We start from the raw sequence: 24,297 nt of genomic DNA on the forward strand, positions 1-24,297 counted from the left end.
CCGTGGACCGGACACACCTATGTTGGAGAAAACAGAATTTATGTTTACCTGATAAATTACTTTCTCCAACGGTGTGTCCGGTCCACGGCCCGCCCTGGTTTTTTAATCAGGTCTGATAATTTATTTTCTTTAACTACAGTCACCACGGTATCATATGGTTTCTCCTATGCAAATATTCCTCCTTAACGTCGGTCGAATGACTGGGGTAGGCGGAGCCTAGGAGGGATCATGTGACCAGCTTTGCTGGGCTCTTTGCCATTTCCTGTTGGGGAAGAGAATATCCCACAAGTAAGGATGACGCCGTGGACCGGACACACCGTTGGAGAAAGTAATTTATCAGGTAAACATAAATTCTGTTTTTATTCAAATCTATTCATTGTCTCAAAGAAAGAAAATTCATTCAGGCCAGTTCTGGATCTGAAAATTTTGAATCGTTATGTAAGAGTGCCAACTTTCAAAATGGTGACTATAAGGACTTTTCTGCCTTTTGTTCAGCAAGGGCATTATATTTCCACAATAGACTTACAAGATGCATATCTTCATATTCTGATTCATCCAGATCATTATCAGTTTCTGAGATTCTCTTTTCTAGACAAGCATTACCAATTTGTCGCTCTTCCATTTTGGCCTAGCGACAGCTCCAAGAATCTTTTCAAAAGTTCTCGGTGCCCTTCTCTCTGTAATCAGAAAACGGGTATTGCGGTGTTTCCTTATTTGGAAGATATCTTGGTACTAGCTCAGTCTTTACATTCTGCAGAATCTCACACAAATCAACTAGTGTTGTTTCTTCAAAGACATGGTTGGAGGATCAATTTACCAAAAAAGTTATTTGATTCCTCAGACAAGGGTCACCTTTTTAGGTTTCCAGATAGATTCAGTGTCCATGACTCTGTCTCTAACAGACAAGAGAAGATTAAAATTGGTTTCAGCTTGTTGGAACCTTCAGTCTCAATCATTCCCTTCAGTAGCTATATGCATGGAAGTTTTAGGTCTCATGACTGCAGCATCGGACGCGATCCCCTTTGCTCATTTTCACATGAGACCTCTCCATCTTTGTATGCTGAACCAGTGGTGCAGGGATTATACAAAGATATCACAATTAATATCCTTAAATTCCAATGTTAGACTATCTCTGACTTGGTGGTTAGATCACCATCGTATAGTTCTAGGGGCCTCTTTCGTTCGTAGTAATTACAACAGATGCAAGTCTTTCAGGTTGGGGAGCTGTCTGGGGATCTCTGACAGCACAAGGGGGTTGGAAATCTCAAGAGGCGAGATTACCAATCAATATTTGAATTGGTAATCTCGCCTCTCAGGGCTTTTCAGGTTTGGCCTCTGTTGAAGAGAGAACCGTTCACTTGTTTTCAGACAGACAATATCACAACTGTGGCTTATGTCAATCATCAGGGTGGGACTCACAGTGCCCTAGTTATGGAAGAAGTATCTTGAATACTTGCTTGAGTGGAATCCAGCTCCTGTCTAATTTCTGCGGTTCATATCCCAGGTATAGACAATTGGGAAGTGGATTATCTCAGCCGTCAGACTTTACATCCGGAGGAGTGGTCCCTCCATCCGGATGTGTTTTCTCAGATTGTTCAGATGTGGGGTCTTCCAGAAATAGATCTGATGGCTTCTCATCTAAACAAGAAACTTTCCAGGTACCTGTCCAGATCCAGGGATCCTCAGGCGGAAGAAGTGGATGCGTTGACAGTTCCTTGGTGTTACCAACCTGCTTATATTTTCCCGCCTCTAGTTCTTCTTCCAAGAGTGATCTCCAAAATCATCATGGAACAATCGTTTGTGTTGCTGGTAGCTCCAACATGGCCTCACAGGTTTTGGTATGCGGATCTTGTTCAAATGTCTAGTTGCCAACCTTGGCCACTTCCATTAAGGCTAGACCTTCTGTCTCAAGGTCCGTTTTTTCATCAGGTTCTCAAATCATTAAATTTGAAGGTATGGAAATTGAACGCCTAGTGCTTAGTCATAGAGGTTTCTCTGACCCAGTGATTAATACTATGTTACAGGCTCATAAATCTGTTTCTAGGAAGATTTATTATCGAGTTTAGAAGACTTATATTTCTTGGTGTTCTTCTCATAAATTCTCTTGGCATTCTTTTAGAATTCCTAGAATTTTAAAGTTTCTTCAGGATGGTTTGGGTAAGGGTTTGTCTGCAAGTTCCTTGAAGGGACAAATCTCTGCTCTTTCTGTTTTATTTTACAGAAAGATTGCTAAGCTTCCTGATATTCACTGTTTTGTACAGGCTTTGGTCCGTATCAAGCCTGTCATTAAATCAATCTCTCCTCCTTGGAGTCTTAATTTGGTTTTGAAAGCTTTACAGGTTCCTGCATTTTAAGCCTATGCATTCTTTGGACATTAAACTACTTTCTTGGAAAGTGTTTCTTTTGGCCATCTTTTCTGCTAGAAGAGTTTCTGAATTATATGCTCTTTCTTGTGAATCTCCTTTTCTGATTTTTCATTGGGATAAGGCGGTTTTGCTGACTTCTTTTAAATTCTTACCTAAGGTTGTGAATTCTAACAACTTTAATAGAGAAATTGTTGTCCCTTCTTTGTGTCCTAATCCTAAGAATTCTTTAGAGAGATCCTTACATTCTTTGGATGTGGTGAGAGCTTTGAAATATTATGTTGAAGCTACTAAAGATTTCAGGAAGACTTCTAGTCTATTTATTATCTTTTCTGGTTCTAGGAAAGGTCAGAAGGCTTCTGCCGTTTTCTTTGGCATCTTGGTTAAAGCTTTTTATTCACCAGGCTTATTTGGAGTCGGGTCAAGCCCCGCCTCAGAGAGTTACAGCTTATTTTACTAGATCAGTCTCTACTTCGTGGGCTTTTAAGAATGAAGCTTCAGTTGATCAGATTTGCAAAGCAGCAACTTGGTCTTCTTTGCATACATTTACTAAATTCTACCATTTTTATGTATTTGCTTCTTCGGAAGCAGTTTTTGGTAGAAAAGTTCTTCAGGCAGCTGTTTCAGCTTGATTCTTCTGCCTATGTTTTAAGTTTTTTTTCTTTCATTTATGAGAAAAAATGTATTATTTTGGTTGTGGATTTAATTTTTTCAGCGGAAAATAGCTGTTTATTTTATCCCTCTCTAGTGACTCTTGTGTGGAGTTCCACATCTTGGGTATTGCTATCCCATATGTCACTAGCTCATGGACTCTTGCCAATTACATGAAAGAAAACATAATTTATGTAAGAACTTACCTGATAAATTAATTTCTTTCATATTGGCAATAGTCCATGAGGCCCGCCCTTTCTATGGTGGTTATGATTTTTTTGTATAAAGCACAATTATTTCCAAATTCCTTTGTTGATGCTTTTTACTCCTTTCTTTATCACCCCACTACTTGGCTATTCGTTAAACTGAATTGTGGGTGTGCTGAGGGGTGTATTTATATATTTATAGGCATTTTCCCTCGTGGTAGGATTGTATATCCCATACGTCACTAGCTCATGGACTCTTGCCATTATGAAAGAAATGAATTTATCAGGTAAGTTCTTACATAAATTATGTTTTTTATTTAATAATTAATAAGAGCAAAATGCTCAACCAAAGTAATTTTTAAATGTTCGATATATACATATATAACTTTAAAGGGACATGAAATCCAGATTATTTCCTTTATGGTTCAGATAGCGAATGCAATTTTAAGCATTGTGAAAGAAGCAGCAATACATTACTGGGAGCTAGCTGTACACATTGTGTGAGCCAATAATATGAGGCATATATGTGCAGCCACTAATCAACAGCTTCTGAACCTACCTAGGTTTTCTTTTAACAAAGGATACCAAGAGAACAAAACAAATTAAGAGTATTAAATTGGAAAGATGCTTAAAATATTATGCTCTATCTGAATCATGACTGAAAGAAATTGGCACTTATGTCCCTTTAATATCTTTAAAATCATTTAGGCAGCCAGATTTGCTCACTCACAGTGTGACTTTTGTCACGGTTGACTGAGATGATGTCAGTTAAATCAGAAGCAGTTTTTATGTCACATCATTTTAGGCTGGCAGGTGTTTACTGGTTGCATTAGATAAAGGGCCAGCTGGTTACTGGGGATAGGCAGCTGTTCACCCCACCCCCTTCTCCCCCAGGCTGGTCTTTATAGTCATATTTACATACTACATTTACAGGATATGTAGGTCACACAAAGACAGACTGATATATGGTGCTGGTGCACAAGGCTGATAGTTTGCATGATTGCTTCAAAGGGACATTCCTTTATTTAATTTGATAAATAACAACACTGTGTGTATATATATATATATATATATATATATATATATATATATACAGGTAGCCCTCAGTTTACGCCGGGGTTAGGTTTCAGATGGAATGGTTGTAAATCAAAACCGTTGTAAATTGAAACCCAGTTTATAATGTAAGTCAATGGGAAGTGAGGGAGTTAAGTTCCAGGCCCCTCTCAAAATTGGCATAAGTAACACCTAATACATTATTTTTAAAGCTTTGAAATGAAGACTTTAAATGCTAAACAGCATTCTAAACCTAATAAAATAATCACACAACACAGAATATATAATTAAACTAAGTTAAATGAACAAAAACATTTGCTAAACAGCATTATAAACCTAATAAAATAATCACACAACACAGCCTTTACTTGCATTTTTCTGCAAACAGTTCTTTCTATGCATTCCAATCTGGACTGATTTATAGACAGGAAGATCTTGTTCCTCTGCAAGCTGCTCGATAGCTCAGGTCTGGTTAAACTGATTAATTTCAGCTTGTTGGGCTTGCATATCTTTGCTGCAACACAAGCGGACAGCTCCACCTACTGGCTATTTTAATCAATGCACTGCTTCTCATTGCTTTTCAATAGCATTCACATGACGGAAAAAAAAGGTTGTTATTCTGAAACGGTGCAAATTGAACCGTTGTAAACCGAGGGCCACCTGTATATATATATATATATATACTGTGTGTATGTGTATATGTGTGTGTGTATGTATGTATGTATGTGTGTGTGTATATATATATATATATATATATATATATGTGTATATATATATATATATACTGTATATGTGTGTGTGTGTATGTATGTGTATATATATACATATATATTTGTGTGTGTGTATGTATATATATATATATATAATTACGGCAGAAGGTCGAAACATGTTAGCCTGATGCATTTGTTTTTATGTGCATAGTACCTCCATGCTTTTATAATGGACAACGAATAAACTACGTTTGTTTTACTTCGCCTTTGGGCGCCTTTTCTTTCAACTTGTTCACACACACACACACATATATATATATATATATATATATATATGTATGTAATGTATATACGTATGTAAGTATGTGTGTGTGTATATATATATATATATATATATACACACATACAGTTTATATATATATATATATAATTTATTTTGCTCACTTTTTCTGTAAAATATCTTTGAAAATTGTGCATTGCAGGGCCCAGTAGCTACTTAACAAAGGGCCCTGGAGCAAATTTGTTTCAGGGCCCCCCAGTGGTAACTCAGTGCTAAGCAATAATAATATACATGCAGCTCAGATAGATAGATCTGCATTAATAAAACGCTCCCCTGCTTTAGGATCGTACACATTCTGTGCACACCTATGTATAGACTGGTTGCTATGGGCCCCCCACGCACTGGGACTGCTGCACCAATAGTAGTTCACCCCTGCTTGGTGCACACTGTAAAGAAGCTTGAGTTCAAATTGAGAAACCTAGGTGTGTTGCACAATTCTGCTAATATACTGTACAAGTTTCATACTACACAGTAATACACAGACAGAGCAGTGGCCACACTCGTACACATTTATTCCTAATTGGCCACAATCATGATAAATATATTCACTAAGGTTTTGAAAGATGTGACCAGTGTAAATGCTTTTGAAACTTTTATTTTGTTTGTAGAGCTTAAAGGGACATGAAAATAAAAATATTTATTTCATGATTCAGACAGGGCATGCAATATTAAAGGGACAGTCTACAATATAATTTGTATTGTTTACAAAGATAGATAACCTCTTTATTACCCATTCCCCAGTTTTGTATAACCAACACAGTTATATTAATATACATTTTACCTCTGTGATTACCTTGTATCTAAGCATCTTCTGACAGACCCCTGATCACATGACTTTTCATTTATTATCTATTGACTTGCATTTAGTACTGTGTTGTGCTAAATCTCCTCGGATGTGAACACATTATCTATATGGCCACATGAACTAGCAGTCTCCTGTTGTGAAAAGCAATTTAAAAAGCCTGTCATAAGAGGTGGCCTTCAAGTGCTTAGAAATTAGCATATGAGTCTATCTAGGTTTAGTTTCAACTAAGAATACCAAGAGAACAAAGCAAATTTGATGATAAAAGTAAATTGGAAAGTTGATTAAAAGTCCAATCTGAATAATGAAAGTTTAATTTTGACTAGATTCACTTTACTGGTGCTGCTGCATTTTTGAATTTATATCATTCTTTGGGCTTAGGTGTGAAGCCCAGCAGCTAGTACAGGAGACACTGGTATTGAATAATCTTGTCTATACTATGGGGCAAATTGTTTCAGGGGCCCACTGTTGTTAACTGTATAGACTGGTTGCTATTGGCACAGAATGTGTATGATCCTAAAGCAGAGGAGCCTTTTTATCAGTGCAGATCTATCTATCTATCTGAGCTGCATGTATATTATTATTGCTTAGTATTGAGTTAACAACACTTGGGCCCTGGGGCCACTGCACCTGCTGCACTAATAGTGGTGTACACAGTAAATAAGCTTGAGTTCAAACTGAGAAACCTAGGTGTGTTGCACAATTCTGCTAATATACTGTCCAAGTTTCATGCTACACAGTGATACACAGAGCAGTAGACCAAACTCACACAGCTATCCCGAATTAGCCACAATCATGATAAATATATTCACTAAGGTTATGAAAGATGTGACCACATTTGTGTCACATTTTCTTTGTTCTCTTAGTATCTTTTGTTGAAAAGCATACCTAGGTATGCTCAGGAGCTGGGTGCTAGCTGCGGATTAGTGGCTGTATGTATATAGCTATTTTTTCATTGGCTTACCTATGTGTTGAGCTAGCTCCCAGTATTGCATTGCTGATTCTTCAGTAATGAAGTCAATTGGAAAGTTGTTTAAAATTGCCTGCTCTGTCAGAATCAGGAAAGAAAAATGTTGGGTTTCATGTCCCTTTAATTGCTGTTGTTTGCTAGGTAAGTTGTAAGTATTGTCTTTAATATCCCTTTAAAGTTCTCACAGTGAAGCAGCATAAAATACAGATGTTAGTTGGGAATGTGTTCAAAATCACTTTAAAGGAAGATAAAAGTGCCAAAAGAAAATGCTTTAAGATGGTTTATTATTGCACCATTGTTTATCTGTAACTATGGGCATAATCATATAAAGGTATCTGGGCCTGTGGCATTTTTCTAAGTAACCAGTTCTTTTAGCCCCTGGAGGAATTCCCTAAAGGCAGTTTCTTCTGTTATGTGTGATCAGTCCACGGGTCATCATTACTTCTGGGATATAACTCCTCCCCAACAGGAAATGCAAGAGGATTCACCCAGCAGAGCTGCATATAGCTCCTCCCCTCTACGTCAGTCCCAGTCATTCTCTTGCACCCAACGACTAGATAGGATGTGTGAGAGGACTATGGTGATTATACTTAGTTTTTATGACTTCAATCAAAAGTTTGTTATTTTAAAATAGCACCGGAGCGTGTTATTACTTCTCTGGCAGAGTTTGAGGAAGAATCTGACAGAGATTTTTACTATGATTTTAACCGGAGTCGTTAAGATCATATTGCTGTTCTCGACCATCTGAGGGAGGTAAAGGCTTCAGATCAGGGGACAGCGGGCAGATGAATCTGCATTGAGGTATGTGGCAGTTTTTATTTTCTGAATGGAATTGATGAGAAAAGCCTGCCATACCGTTAAAATGACATGTATGTATACACTTCAGTATTCTGGGGATGGTATTTCACCGGAACTACTCTGTTAAAGGTCATTAATCCTTTTAATAACTATTCTCATGTTAAACGTTTTTGCTGGAATGTAGAATCGTTTAACTTTGCTGAGGTACTGTGTGAATAAATATTTGGGCATTATTTTCCACTTGGCAGTTTTTTTTTTTTTTTTTTTTTTGCTTTAATTGTGACAGTTTCGTTTCTCTTCACTGCTGTGTGGGAGAGGGAAGGGGCCGTTTTTGGCGCTCTTTGCTACGCATCAAAAAATTACAGTCAGTTACTTTTATATTTCCTGCATGATCCGGTTCATCTCTGACAGATCTCAGGGGTCTTCAAACTTCTTTGAAGGGAGGTAAATTCTCTCAGCAGAGCTGTGAGAATCCTTATAGTGACTGTGAATAAAAACGTTGTTTTATTTTCTTATGTACAAATTTAATTAGTGTTGTTTTTACTAATGGGAACAAACCTTTGCTAAAAGATTGTGTTGTTTTAAAGTTTGATGCTATAACAGTTTTTCAGTTCATTATTTCAACTGTCATTTAATCGTTAGTACCTCTTTGAGGCACAGTGCGTTTTTTTGCTAAAAAAGATTATAACCAAGTTGTAAGTTTTTTTGCTAGTGTGTTAAACATGTCTGACTCAGAGGAAGATATCTGTGTCATTTGTTCCAATGCCAAGGTGGAGCCCAATAGAAATTTATGTACTAACTGTATTGATGCTACTTTAAATAAAAGTCAATCTGTACAATGTGAACAAATTTCACCAAACTGCGAGGGGAGAGTTATGCCGACTAACTCGCCTCACGCGGCAGTACCTGCATCTCCCGCCCGGGAGGTGCGTGATATTTTGGCGCCTAGTACATCTGGGCGGCCATTACAGATAACATTACAAGATATGGCTACTGTTATGACTGAAGTTTTGTCTAAATTACCAGAACTAAGAGGCAAGCGTGATCACTCTGGGGTGAGAACAGAGTGCGCTGACAATGCTAGGGCCATGTCTGATACTGCGTCACAGCTCGCAGAGCATGAGGACGGAGAGCTTCATTCTGTGGGTGACGGTTCTGATCCAAACAGATTGGACTCAGATATTTCAAATTTTAAATTTAAATTGGAGAACCTCCGTGTACTACTAGGGGAGGTCTTAGCAGCTCTCAACGATTGTAACACCGTTGCAATACCAGAGAAACTGTGTAGGTTGGATAAATACTTTGCGGTACCGGCGAGTACTGACGTTTTTCCTATACCTAAGAGACTAACTGAAATTGTTACTAAGGAGTGGGATAGACCCGGTGTGCCGTTCTCACCCCCTCCAATATTTAGAAAGATGTTTCCAATAGACGCCACCACTAGGGACTTATGCAAACGGTCCCCAAGGTGGAGGGAGCAGTTTCTACTTTAGCTAAGCGTACCACTATCCCGGTGGAGGATAGCTGTGCTTTCTCAGATCCAATGGATAAAAAATTAGAGGGTTACCTTAAGAAAATGTTTGTTCAACAAGGTTTTATATTACAACCCCTTGCATGTATCGCGCCGATTACGGCTGCGGCAGCATTTTGGATTGAGTCGCTTGAAGAGAACCTTAGTTCCTCTACGCTAGACGACATTACGGACAGGCTTAGAGTCCTTAAACTAGCTAATTCTTTCATTTCGGAGGCCGTAGTACATTTAACCAAACTTACGGCTAAGAACTCAGGATTCGCCATACAGGCACGCAGGGCGCTGTGGCTAAAATCCTGGTCAGCTGATGTTACTTCTAAGTCCAAATTACTTAATATACCTTTCAAGGGGCAGTCCTTATTCGGGCCCGGTTTGAAAGAAATTATCGCTGACATTACGGGAGGTAAGGGCCACGCCCTACCTCAGGACAAGGCCAAAGTTAAGGCTAGACAGTCTAATTTTCGTCCCTTTCGGAATTTCAAAACAGGAGCAGCATCAACCTCCACTGCACCAAAACAGGAAGGAGCTGTTGCTCGTTACAGGCAAGGCTGGAAGCCTAACCAGTCCTGGAACAAGAGCAAGCAGGCCAGGAAACCTGCTGCTGCCCCAAAGACAGCATGAACCGAGAGCCCCCGATCCGGGACCGGATCTAGTGGGGGGCAGACTCTCTCTCTTCGCCCAGGCCTGGGCAAGAGATGTTCAGGATCCCTGGGCACTAGAGATCATATCTCAGGGATACCTTCTAGACTTCAAATTATCTCCCCCAAGAGGGAGATTTCATCTGTCAAGGTTGTCAACAAACCAGATAAAGAAAGAAGCGTTTCTACGCTGCGTACAAGATCTGTTAACAATGGGAGTGATCCATCCGGTTCCGCGGTCGGAACTAGGACAAGGGTTCTACTCAAACCTGTTCGTGGTTCCCAAAAAAGAGGGAACTTTCAGGCCAATCTTAGATTTAAAGATTCTAAACAAATTCCTAAGAGTTCCATCGTTCAAAATGGAAACTATTCGGACAATCCTACCCATGATCCAAGAGGGTCAGTACATGACCACAGTGGATTTAAAGGATGCTTACCTTCACATACCGATCCACAAGGATCATCACCGGTATCTAAGGTTTGCCTTCTTAGACAGGCACTACCAGTTTGTAGCTCTCCCATTCGGATTGGCTACGGCTCCAAGAATCTTCACAAAGGTTCTGGGTGCCCTTCTGGCGGTACTAAGGCCGCGAGGGATTTCGGTAGCTCCATACCTAGACGACATTCTAATTCAAGCTTCAAGCTTTCAAACTGCCAAGTCTCATACAGAGTTAGTTCTGGCATTTCTAAGGTCGCATGGATGGAAAGTGAACGAAAAGAAGAGTTCTCTTTTTCCTCTCACAAGAGTTCCATTCTTGGGGACTCTTATAGATTCTGTAGAAATGAAGATTTACCTGACAGAGGACAGGTTAACAAAGCTTCAAGATGCATGCCGTGCCCTTCATTCCATTCAACACCCGTCAGTAGCTCAATGTATGGAGGTGATCGGCTTAATGGTAGCGGCAATGGACATAGTACCTTTTGCACGCCTACACCTCAGACCGCTGCAATTGTGCATGCTAGGTCAGTGGAATGGGGATTACTCAGATTTGTCCCCTACTCTGAATCTGAATCAAGAGACCAGAAATTCTCTTCTATGGTGGCTTCATCGGCCACACCTGTCCAGGGGGATGCCATTCAGCAGGCCAGACTGGACAATTGTAACAACAGACGCCAGCCTACTAGGTTGGGGCGCTGTCTGGAATTCTCTGAAGGCTCAGGGACTATGGAATCAGGAGGAGAGTCTCCTTCCAATAAACATTCTGGAATTGAGAGCAGTTCTCAATGCCCTTCTGGCTTGGCCCCAATTAACAACTCGGGGGTTCATCAGGTTTCAGTCGGACAACATCACGACTGTAGCTTACATCAACCATCAGGGAGGGACAAGAAGCTCCCTAGCAATGGTGGAAGTATCAAAGATAATTCGCTGGGCAGAGTCACACTCTTGCCACCTGTCAGCAATCCACATCCCGGGAGTGGAGAACTGGGAGGCGGATTTCTTGAGCCGCCAGACTTTTCATCCGGGGGAGTGGGAACTTCATCCGGAGGTCTTTGCCCAAATACTTCGACGTTGGGGCAAACCAGAGATAGATCTCATGGCGTCTCGCCAGAACGCCAAACTTCCTCGCTACGGGTCCAGATCCAGGGATCCGGGAGCGGTTCTGATAGATGCTTTGACAGCACCTTGGAAATTCGGGATGGCTTATGTGTTTCCACCCTTCCCGCTGCTTCCTCGATTGATTGCCAAAATCAAACAGGAAAGAGCATCAGTGATTCTAATAGCGCCTGCATGGCCACGCAGGACTTGGTATGCAGATCTAGTGGACATGTCATCCTGTCCGCCTTGGTCTCTACCTCTAAGACAGGACCTTCTGATACAGGGTCCATTCAAACATCAAAATCTAACTTCTCTGAAGCTGACTGCTTGGAAATTGAACGCTTGATTTTATCAAAACGTGGTTTTTCTGAGTCAGTTATTGATACCCTGATACAGGCTAGGAAGCCTGTTACCAGAAAAATTTACCATAAAATATGGCGTAAATACCTATACTGGTGCGAATCCAAACGTTACTCCTGGAGTAAGGTTAGGATCCCTAGGATATTGTCTTTTCTACAAGAAGGGTTAGAAAAGGGTTTATCAGCTAGTTCATTAAAGGGACAGATTTCAGCTCTGTCCATCTTATTACACAGGCGTCTGTCAGAAAATCCAGATGTCCAGGCTTTTTGTCAGGCTTTAGCTAGGATCAAGCCTGTGTTTAAAGCTGTTGCTCCGCCATGGAGTTTAAACTTAGTTCTTAACGTTTTACAGGGTGTTCCGTTTGAACCCCTTCATTCCATTGATATAAAATTGTTATCTTGGAAAGTTCTATTTTTAATGGCTATTTCCTCGGCTCGAAGAGTCTCTGAGTTATCAGCCTTACATTGTGATTCTCCTTATCTGATTTTTCACTCAGACAAGGTTGTTCTGCGTACTAAACCTGGGTTCTTACCTAAGGTAGTCACTAACAGGAATATCAATCAAGAGATTGTTGTTCCATCCTTGTGTCCAAATCCTTCTTCAAAGAAGGAACGTCTTCTACACAATCTAGATGTAGTTCGTGCCCTCAAGTTCTACTTGCAGGCAACTAAAGATTTTCGCCAAACTTCTTCCCTGTTTGTCGTTTATTCTGGACAGAGGAGAGGTCAAAAAGCTTCCGCTACCTCTCTCTCTTTTTGGCTTCGTAGCATAATACGCTTAGCCTATGAGACTGCTGGACAGCAGCCTCCTGAAAGAATTACAGCTCACTCCACTAGAGCTGTGGCTTCCACTTGGGCTTTTAAGAATGAGGCCTCTGTTGAACAGATTTGCAAGGCTGCAACTTGGTCTTCGCTTCATACTTTTTCCAAATTTTACAAATTTGATACTTTTGCTTCTTCGGAGGCTATTTTTGGGAGAAAGGTTCTTCAGGCAGTGGTTCCTTCTGTATAATGAGCCTGCCTATCCCTCCCGTCATCCGTGTACTTTTGCTTTGGTATTGGTATCCCAGAAGTAATGATGACCCGTGGACTGATCACACATAACAGAAGAAAACATAATTTATGCTTACCTGATAAATTCCTTTCTTCTGTTGTGTGATCAGTCCACGGCCCGCCCTGTTTTAAGGCAGGTAAATATCTTTTAAATTATACTCCAGTCACCACTTCACCCTTGGTTACTCCTTTCTCGTTGATTCTTGGTCGAATGACTGGGACTGACGTAGAGGGGAGGAGCTATATGCAGCTCTGCTGGGTGAATCCTCTTGCATTTCCTGTTGGGGAGGAGTTATATCCCAGAAGTAATGATGACCCGTGGACTGATCACACAACAGAAGAAAGGAATTTATCAGGTAAGCATAAATTATGTTTTTTTTTTTTTTTGTTTTTTTTTACTTGAGAACAGTTTGTCTCTTAAAGGGGTGTTCCCTGCATTTAAAAGGCCATGTCATTTAATTACTAGCAATGTGACAAGGCTATGTTTTTAACTCGCTGAAAAGGTGAGCTAATGATGAGGCATATGTGCATAGCCACTACTAAGCAGCTAGCTCCCATTGGAACATTGCTGCTCCTGAGCCTACCTAGATATGCAAATCAGCAAAGGATACCAAGAGAACAAAGTAAATTTGATGATAGAAGTAAATTGCAAAGTCCTTTAAAATTACATGCTCTAGCTGAATATTGCAAGTTAAATTTTCCTTTCATGTCTCATTATTATTAATAATAATACTAATAATACATATTGAGCTATAAATATTATTTAAATGATTTAGAAGTACATTTTATATTTGTTCTGGGGTTAGCAATGCTCCATAAAGCAGTTAGAATTAATTATTGTTATTCATAATTATTTCATTTAATATTTCTTGATCTTACTGATATGAGAGATCAATTAAAGACTGGCGCATTATGATCATTACATGTGTGGTGTGAGTAAAATATGCACATACAGTATTATAGTACACATTGCTCCTGGCAAGTTTTTGTTTTGTTTTGTTTTTGTATTTATTTGATTTACATTTTATTTTTTAACATACATTGTTTATGTATTTTGGCAAAGTTTCAAAATTCAAGAACTCTCTTACAAAAAAAAGTGTCTGCATAATATTATCTAAATTTGTATGTTTTTGTTTCATAGGATCAATAATATAGAAAAAAGTATCTTTGAAAACCCTTTAATTGTCAGAGAAGAATAAACTTTGTGCTACTATCTTGTAGGCTGCAGCATTAAAATATCTGCCTGGGATTATAAACCACCTCAAAATCGTTTTTGACCCGGTGGAGCTCAGGTAATCAATTCTGTATGTTTGTTGTTTTTTTTTTTTTTTTTAAACAAGAACATTTAAACATTGTCCATGTCCTATGTACAGAGTAGTTCTACACCTATCAAATTATATTTGAATAACTTTACTTTCATAACTGCTACCTCAGATGCCCTTTAATCTTCCCGAAAAGTAGTTCTTTCTCACATCACATTTTTTTACTATCAACATAACTTGCATGAAAAAAATCACACCATTAGATAGACTTCATAATTAGGGTTGCCGGCTGTCCTCCGTTAAAATCCCGGAAAATCTGTAGGTGACTGGGCACGATGGTCTGTGAGGTCACATATTACCCGCCCCACCACCAAAGTTCTACCTATTACACTCATGGACATTTACATTTTCAGTATTTTTGTCAAGATTTTACTGGACAGCCTGCTAAAACACTGGACTGTCCGTCTGAATACTAAACCCGTGAGAACCCTATTTATAATATAATGTTAGAGTATACCCACACAGCTCTAATTTTCTGGGCATTTTTACTAGTAATCAATAGCACTTACTTAGTATATACACAGACTTCCATAGACAACCTAATTAAATCTAAAGACAAAAATATATATATATGTGTGTGTGTGTATATGTCCGTACGTACGTACGTATGTATGTGTGTGTGTGTATATATGTGTATATATATATATATATATATATATATATATATATATATATATACTGTGTGGATATATATATATATATATATATATATATATAAAAAATACACATACACACAGAATAGGGAGCACCAAAAAAGGCTAAAGTGCACAAAGTGGTGGCTTAAAGGGACATAAAACCCCAAATTTTTATTTTATGATTCAGATAGAGCATGCAGTTTTAAATATTATGTGTCCATATTGTATTCAGTCTTGTGGTTATAAAATCCTGTGAAGTAATAGCAATAGCAATCCAGATGATATCCAATATATAGTGAGTGTGAAGTGACCTAGAATGAAAATGTGTACATAGTGCAAAACCGCTAATATATAATTATCCCCAAAGTGTGAAATGAGGCTTAACATATATAAGGAAACTCGAGCAGTATAGTTGTCAACGCATTTTGGCCCTGTGATGGGGTCTTTCTCAAGACTATTGTTACTGCTATAGTATGCCCAATAAATACCCTATATGATCCAATCAGGAAGTGTTCCAGTTTGTAACACTTCCCGCCATATGTAAATTTGCCCATATTAAAAATGGTGTATGTCAGGGTTTAGGATAAAAAATATATACAGAATATATATAAAAGATACCCTTACAATCTGCTTCTGAATATTAGAATGCTATCATGACATTCTTGATTCCATTCACTGCCATTTTACCAGTAATGCTTTAGCCGCCATAAATTAGTTGCTTTCTAAACATTTCTCATTTGAGAGAGCACTATTTAAACACATAAACCTTTTTTAATTCAATAAATATTATTATGTTAAAGTTTTTAACCTTACAGTTAATGTTTGTGCAGTCTGCAAATGCATCACTCCACACACAAACATCACAGATTATGTTATGGCTATGCAGTGCTTGTGTAAAAATGTCATTGCTCATATATAGGGCTCGATTTATCATTACGTGGTGGACAGGGCGTGCATATTCACCCCTGTCTGCTTGGCTTCTCCTCTGGCGGGCAGCAATCTGCTTCCTGCATTTACCATTGCACACAAGCGCTCCTGTGCCTCGTGTACATCCCGCTCCCTGCGCGCGCACATCCAATTACACTGTCATTGCTCCTGTGCCTCGTGTACATCCTGCCCCCTGCACGCGCACATCCAATTACACTCGGAAGAGACTGGGGAGATTTAAATTCTCCACCTCAGAGGTGAAGAACTGGGCAGGGAAGCAGCGGTCTGATGACTGCTGCTTGATAAATCCTGACTGCAGGTTCTCTTGTGAGAACCTGCAGTCAAAGGGAAGAGAAGTGCTTGATAAATCGATCCCACACTGTGAATGCATACACATAATAGTTAGTTGCAGGCTTCAGTCATCTCATCACATATATAATATGTAAAATATTACACTGAAGTTTAAATGGCTTTGTGTGACAGATCAATCATTACCCAATATGGCCAATACCAGAGGCCTAAAAACTGCAAAATAATTTTAAATGCCCTTTTTAGATACAGCAAAGAAACAATTAGCTATTGTAATAAATAAACCTATATTATCCTGTGCACTGGTTTCAACCCTAAACACATTTTGTTTATATAGGGATGCTATTTAAAAAAAAAAAAAAAAACTTTCAGTGTGTCTTTTAAGAGGCTGGCTTGGTTCTCTCAAAACTAAACATTTTTAAGCAGTATGTTTAATCCGTAGGGAGTTCAATCTGTCCTTTTGAGCATATTTTTAGATTTTGGTTTGTGAATGTAACCCTTTAAGATTATGCACAACTCCTTCATTTAGTCAGCTCTGATGTCCTCTCTGTCTTGCAGTGTCCTCTTTGCAAAGTTCATGCAGAGTGTCCCAGAAGCCCAACTTGTCCATCAGACTCTCGCCTGTATGAGCAAAGTCGTGGAGAGCGACCTCTTTCTGCAGTCAGGTGAATTATCTTATATGTATTCATGCCCAGTATATGATAGAAGGAACAACACTTAACCCCTTAATGACCGGACCATTTTTCAGTTTTCTTACCCTTAATGACAATGGCTATTTTTACATTTCTGCAGTGTTTGTGTTTAGCTGTAATTTTCCTCTTACTCATTTACTGTACCCACACATATTATATACCGTTTTTCTCGCCATTAAATGGACTTTCTAAATATACCATTTTTTTCATCACATCTTATAATTTAATATAAAAAATATATAAAATATGAGGAAAAAATGGAAAAAAAACACACTTTTTCTAACTTTGACCTCCAAAATATGTTACACATCTACAACCACCAAAAAACACCCATGCTAAATAGTTTCTAAATTTTGTCCTGAGTTTAGAAATACCCAATGGTTACATGTTGTTTGCTTTTTTTGCAAGTTATAGGGCAATAAGTACAAGTAGAACTTTGCTATTTCTAAACCACTTTTTTTCAAAATTAGCGCTAGTTACATTGGAACACTGATATCTGTCCGGAATCCCTGAATATCCCTTGACATGTATATATATTTTTTTAGAAGACAACCCAAAGTATTGATCTAGGCCCATTTTGGTATATTTCATGCCACCATTTCACTGCCAAATGCGAGCAAATAAAAAAAATTGTTCACTTTTTCACAAATTTTGTCACAAACTTTAGGTTTCTCACTGAAATTATTTACAAACAGTTTGTGCAATTATGGCACAAATGGTTGTAAATGCTTCTCTGGGATCCCCTTTGTTCAGAAATAGCAGACATATATGGCTTTGGCGTTGCTTTTTGGTAATTAGAAGGCCGCTAAATGCAGCTGCGCACCACACGTGTATTATGCCCAGCAGTGAAGGGGTTAATTAGGGATCTTGTAGGGACCTTGAAGGGTTAATTTTAGCTTTAGTGTAGTGTAGTAGACAACCCAAAGTATTGATCTAGGCCCATTTTGGTATATTTCATGCCACCATTTCACCGCCAAATGCGAGCAAATAAAAAAAAAAGTGACATTTTTCACAATTTTAGGTTTCTCACTTAAATTATTTACAAACAGCTTGTGCAATTATGGCACAAATGGTTGTAAATGCTTCTCTGGGATCTCCTTTGTTCATAAATAGCAGACATATATGGCTTTGGCGTTGCTTTTTGGCAATTAGGAGGCCGCTAAATGCTGCTGCGCACCACACTTGTATTAAGCCCAGCAGTGAAGGGGTTAATTAGGTAGCTTGTAGAGAGCTTGCAGGGTTAATTTTAGCTTTAGTGTAGAGATCAACCTCCCACCTGACACATCCCACCCCCTGATCCCTCCCAGACAGCTCTCTTCCCTCCCCCACCCCACAATTGTCCCCGCCATCTTAAGTACTGGCAGAAAGTCTGCCAGTACTAAAATAAAAGGTGTTTTTTTTTTGTTTTTATTTTTTTTAAATTATTCAGCTGTGATGGACCCCTGCCTTAACCCCCAACCTCCCTGATCCCCCCCAAACACCTCTCTAACCCTCCCCACCTACCTAATTGCCACCATCTTGGGTACTGGCAGCTGTCTGCCAGTACCCAGTTTTCCCCCCCAAAAAAAGTGTTTTGTTTTGTGACATGTTTTATTTTTTCTGTAGTGTAGCTGCCCCAACCACCCCCCCCCACCCCCCCCAGATCCAGATCCTGATCAAGTGTAGCTGCCCCAACCCCCCCCCCCCACCCCCCCCAGATCCAGATCCTTACCTAAATTCATTGGTGGCAGTGCCAGTGATTGCTGCGCGCGCGTGCACGCAGCCCCCGCACGCTCCCGGCATCCGGCGTGCACAATACACTTGAAGGAACCGGATGCCGGGTAGCGATGGGCCGCCCACCCTCCTCCCTGTAAGCTCCCACCCACCAACGAACGGCCGCATCGCTACCGGTGCAGAGAGGGCCACAGAGTGGCTCTCTCTGCATCGGATGCTTTCTAAAGGGTATTGCAGGATGCCTCAATATCGAGGCATCACTGCAATACCCTGAGAGCTGCTGGAAGCGATTGCGATCGCTTCCAGCACTCTCTTAGACAAGTGACGTACCAGGTACGTCCATTGTCACTAACTGCAAGTTTTTGCAGGACGTACCTGGTACGTCACTTGTCATTAAGGGGTTAAAGGCAAAAGTACACTGTAAAATTGTTTTTCTATTAATGTATTTTTAGTTACTTTTTATACCAGCTGCCAGTATAAAATGTATGAGAAATTGCATTTTCAGAGTTATTTTGGTATATGAAGTAGCTGGTTTTGTGCTGTTAAACCACAGCCTATTACAATGGGTTGAGCTTCAGGTAATATCAGATCTCATTATGTTATCACTTTTATGTACACACACTTGCTTCCTTATCTTATTTTTATCGGGAAAACCAAAGCTCAATCCTTAGAGAGTACAATGGAAAATGATCATTTTATTACTTAACAATCCTGCACCCCACTGGGAGTGTAATTTATTCTGCTGGTTGTGTTTACTTAAGCTATTCAAACGCTTAGACTCCACTGTAGAAACTTTCAGTATAGGTGGGGATACCACAGGCTAAATCGTTATTATTTCAAATGCCAAAATAAGGGTAAAGGAGCTACTTGTAAACAATTTAATACACTCCAGCAGGCAAAATTGAACAATTTAAAGGAGAGAAATTTTTTTAGGTGAACTGTCCCTTTAAGTGAATATTTTTGATTTGTTTTAATACAATTATTCTCTTTAATATGCTTTCTTTCATGTAATTAACAAGAGTCCATGAGCTAGTGACGTATGGGATATACATTCCTACCAGGAGGGGCAAAGTTTCCCAAACCTTAAAATGCCTATAAATACACCCCTCACCACACCCACAAATCAGTTTTACAAACTTTGCCTCCAAGGGAGGTGGTGAAGTAAGTTTGTGCTAGATTCTACGTTGATATGCGCTCCGCAGCAAGTTGGAGCCCGGTTTTCCTCTCAGCGTGCAGTGAATGTCAGAGGGATGTGAGGAGAGTATTGCCTATTGAATGCAGTGATCTCCTTCTACGGGGTCTATTTCATAAGGTTCTCTGTTATCGGTCGTAGAGATTCATCTCTTACCTCCCTTTTCAGATCGACGATATACTCTTATATTTACCATTTCCTCTACTGATTCTCGTTTCAGTACTGGTTTGGCTTTCTACAAACATGTAGATGAGTGTCCTGGGGTAAGTAAGTCTTATTTTCTGTGACACTCTAAGCTATGGTTGGGCACTTTATTTATAAAGTTCTAAATATATGTATTCAAACATTTATTTGCCTTGACTCAGAATGTTCAACTTTCCTTATTTCCAGACAGTCAGTTTCATATTTGGGATTATGCTTTAAATTATCATATTTTTTCTTACCTCAAAAATTTGACTTTTTTCCCTGTGGGCTGTTAGGCTCGCGGGGGCTGAAAATGCTTCATTTTATTGTGTCATTCTTGGCGCGGACTTTTTTGGCGCAAAAATTCTTTTCCGTTTCCGGCGTCATACGTGTCGCCGGAAGTTGCGTCATTTTTGACGTTATTTTGCGCCAAAAATGTCGGCGTTCCGGATGTGGCGTCATTTTTGGCGCCAAAAGCATTTAGGCGCCAAATAATGTGGGCGTCTTATTTGGCGCCAAAAAATATGGGCGTCGCTTTTGTCTCCACATTATTTCAGTCTCATTTTTTCATTTGCTTCTGGTTGCTAGAAGCTTGATGTTTGGCATTTTTTTCCCATTCCTGAAACTGTCTTATAAGGAATTTGATCTATTTTGCTTTATATGTTGTTTTTTCTCTTACATATTGCAAGATGTCTCACGTTGCATCTGAGCCAGAAGATACTACAGGAAAACCACTGCCTGCTGGATCTACCAAAGCTAAGTGTATCTGCTGTAAACTTTTGGTAGCTATTCCTCCAGCTGTTGTTTGTAATAATTGTCATGACAAACTTGTTAAAGCAGATAATATTTCCTTTAGTGATGTACCATTGCCTGTTGCAGTTCCCTCAACATCTAAGGTGCAGAATGTTCCTGATAACATAAGAGATTTTGTTTCTGAATCCATAAAGAAGGCTTTGTCTGTTATTTCTCCTTCTAGTAAACGTAAAAAGTCTTTTAAATCTTCTCTCTCTACAGATGAATTTTTAAATGAACACCATCATTCTGATTCTTTGGACTCTTCTGGTTCAGAGGATTCTGTCTCAGAGATTGATGCTGATAAATCTTCATATTTATTTAAGATGGAATTTATTCGCTCTTTACTTAAAGAAGTACTAATTGCTTTAGAAATAGAGGATTCTAGTCCTCTTGATACTAATTCTATACGTTTGGATAAGGTTTTTAAAGCTCCTGCGGTTATTCCAGAAGTCTTTCCTGTTCCTAATGCTATTTCTGCAGTAATTGCTAAGGAATGGGATAAATTGGGTAATTCATTTACTCCTTCTAAACGTTTTAAGCAATTATATCCTGTTCCGCCTGACAGGTTAGAATTTTGGGACAAAATCCCTAAAGTTGATGGGGCTATTTCTACCCTTGCTAAACGTACTACCATTCCTACGTCAGATGGTACCTCGTTTAAAGATCCTTTAGATAGAAAAATTGAATCTTTTCTAAGAAAAGCTTATCTATGTTCAGGTAATCTTCTTAGACCTGCTATATCATTGGCTGATGTTGCTGCAGCTTCAACTTTTTGGTTGGAAACTCTAGCGCAACAAGTAACAAATCGTGATTCTCATGATATTATTATTCTTCTCCAGCATGCTAATAATTTCATCTGTGATGCCATTTTTGATATTATTAGAGTTGATGTTAGATTTATGTCTCTGGCTATCTTAGCCAGAAGAGCTTTATGGCTTAAGACTTGGAATGCTGATATGGCTTCTAAATCAACTCTACTTTCCATTTCTTTCCAGGGAAACAAATTATTTGGTTCTCAGTTGGATTCTATTATTTCAACTGTTACTGGTGGGAAAGGAACTTTTTTACCACAGGATAAAAAGTCTAAAGGTAAAAACAGGGCTAACAATCGTTTTCGTTCCTTTCGTTTCAACAAAGAACAAAAGCCTGATCCTTCGTCCTCAGGAGCAGTTTCAGTTTGGAAACCATCTCCAGTCTGGAATAAATCCAAGCCTGCTAGAAAGGCAAAGCCTGCTTCTAAGTTCACATGAAGGTACGGCCCTCATTCCAGTTCAGCTGGTAGGGGGCAGGTTACGTTTTTTCAAAGAAATTTGGATCAATTCTGTTCACAATCTTTGGATTCAGAACATTGTTTCAGAAGGGTACAGAATTGGTTTCAAGATGAGACCTCCTGCAAAGAGATTTTTTCTTTCCCATGTCCCAGTAAATCCAGTGAAACCTCAAGCATTTCTGAATTGTGTTTCAGATCTAGAGTTGGCTGGAGTAATTATGCCAGTTCCAGTTCCGGAACAGGGGATGGGGTTTTATTCAAATCTCTTCATTGTACCAAAGAAGGAGAATTCCTTCAGACCAGTTCTGGATCTAAAATTATTGAATCGTTATGTAAGGATACCAACGTTCAAGATGGTAACTGTAAGGACTATATTGCCTTTTGTTCAGCAAGGGAATTATATGTCCACAATAGATTTACAGGATGCATATCTGCATATTCCAATTCATCCAGATCATTATCAGTTCCTGAGATTCTCTTTTCTAGACAAGCATTACCAATTTGTGGCTCTACCGTTTGGCCTTGCTACAGCTCCAAGAATTTTCACAAAGATTCTCGGTGCCCTTCTGTCTGTAATCAGAGAACAGGGTATTGTGGTATTTCCTTATTTGGACGATATCTTGGTACTTGCTCCGTCTTTACATTTAGCAGAGTCTCATACGAATCGACTTGTGTTGTTTCTTCAAGATCATGGTTGGAGGATCAATTTACCAAAAAGTTCTTTGATTCCTCAAACAAGGGTAACCTTTCTGGGTTTCCAGATAGATTCAGTGTCCATGACTTTGTCTTTAACAGACAAGAGACGTCTAAAATTGATTACAGCCTGTCGAAACCTTCAGTCTCAATCATTCCCTTCGGTAGCCTTATGCATGGAAATTCTAGGTCTTATGACTGCTGCATCGGACGCGATCCCCTTTGCTCGTTTTCACATGCGACCTCTTCAGCTCTGTATGCTGAACCAATGGTGCAGGGATTACACGAAGATATATCAATTAATATCTTTAAAACCGATTGTTCGGCACTCTCTAACGTGGTGGACAGATCACCATCGTTTAATTCAGGGGGCTTCTTTTGTTCTTCCGACCTGGACTGTAATTTCAACAGATGCAAGTCTCACAGGTTGGGGAGCTGTGTGGGGATCTCTGACGGCACAAGGAGTTTGGGAATCTCAGGAGGTGAGATTACCGATCAATATCTTGGAACTCCGTGCAGTTTTCAGAGCTCTTCAGTTTTGGCCTCTTCTGAAGAGAGAATCGTTCATTTGTTTTCAGACAGACAATGTCACAACTGTGGCATACATCAATCATCAAGGAGGGACTCACAGTCCTCTGGCTATGAAAGAAGTATCTCGAATTTTGGTTTGGGCGGAATCCAGCTCCTGTCTAATCTCTGCGGTTCATATCCCAGGTGTAGACAATTGGGAAGCGGATTATCTCAGTCGCCAAACGTTGCATCCGGGCGAATGGTCTCTTCACCCAGAGGTATTTCTTCAGATTGTTCAATTGTGGGGGCTTCCAGAGATAGATCTGATGGCCTCTCATCTAAACAAGAAACTTCCCAGGTATCTGTCCAGATCCCGGGATCCTCAGGCGGAGGCAGTGGATGCATTATCACTTCCTTGGAAGTATCATCCTGCCTATATCTTTCCGCCTCTAGTTCTTCTTCCAAGAGTAATCTCCAAGATTCTGAGGGAATGCTCGTTTGTTCTGCTAATAGCTCCGGCATGGCCTCACAGGTTTTGGTATGCGGATCTTGTCCGGATGGCATCTTGCCAGCCATGGACTCTTCCGTTAAGACCAGACCTTCTGTCACAAGGTCCTTTTTTCCATCCGGATCTGAAATCCTTAAATTTAAAGGTATGGAGATTGAACGCTTGATTCTTGGTCATAGAGGTTTCTCTGACTCCGTGATTAATACTATGTTACAGGCTCGTAAATCTGTATCTCGAGAGATATATTATAGAGTCTGGAAGACTTATATTTCTTGGTGTCTTTCTCATCATTTTTCTTGGCATTCTTTTAGAATACCGAGAATTTTACAGTTTCTTCAGGATGGTTTAGATAAGGGTTTGTCCGCAAGTTCTTTGAAAGGACAAATCTCCGCTCTTTCTGTTCTTTTTCACAGAAAGATTGCTATTCTTCCTGATATTCATTGTTTTGTACAAGCTTTGGTTCGTATAAAACCTGTCATTAAGTCAATTTCTCCTCCTTGGAGTTTGAATTTGGTTCTGGGAGCTCTTCAAGCTCCT

The 24,297-nt window shown here is 39.5% G+C and overlaps 1 protein-coding gene across 1 annotated transcript in view; it reads left to right on the forward strand.

Annotated features, from left to right (window-relative positions):
- The window catches only part of DOCK5 (dedicator of cytokinesis 5), a 458,078-nt gene that overhangs the window by 185,180 nt on the left and 248,601 nt on the right, over positions 1-24,297 (forward strand). The window contains exons 24-25 of the mRNA XM_053718116.1: positions 14,233-14,303; positions 16,763-16,869. Of these exons, the coding sequence (XP_053574091.1) occupies positions 14,233-14,303; positions 16,763-16,869 (178 nt within the window). The remainder of the gene's footprint in view (positions 1-14,232; positions 14,304-16,762; positions 16,870-24,297) is intronic.

The sequence above is a fragment of the Bombina bombina genome, chromosome 6 (assembly GCF_027579735.1).
Source record: "Bombina bombina isolate aBomBom1 chromosome 6, aBomBom1.pri, whole genome shotgun sequence".
In the NCBI taxonomy this organism is placed as follows: domain Eukaryota; kingdom Metazoa; phylum Chordata; class Amphibia; order Anura; family Bombinatoridae; genus Bombina; species Bombina bombina.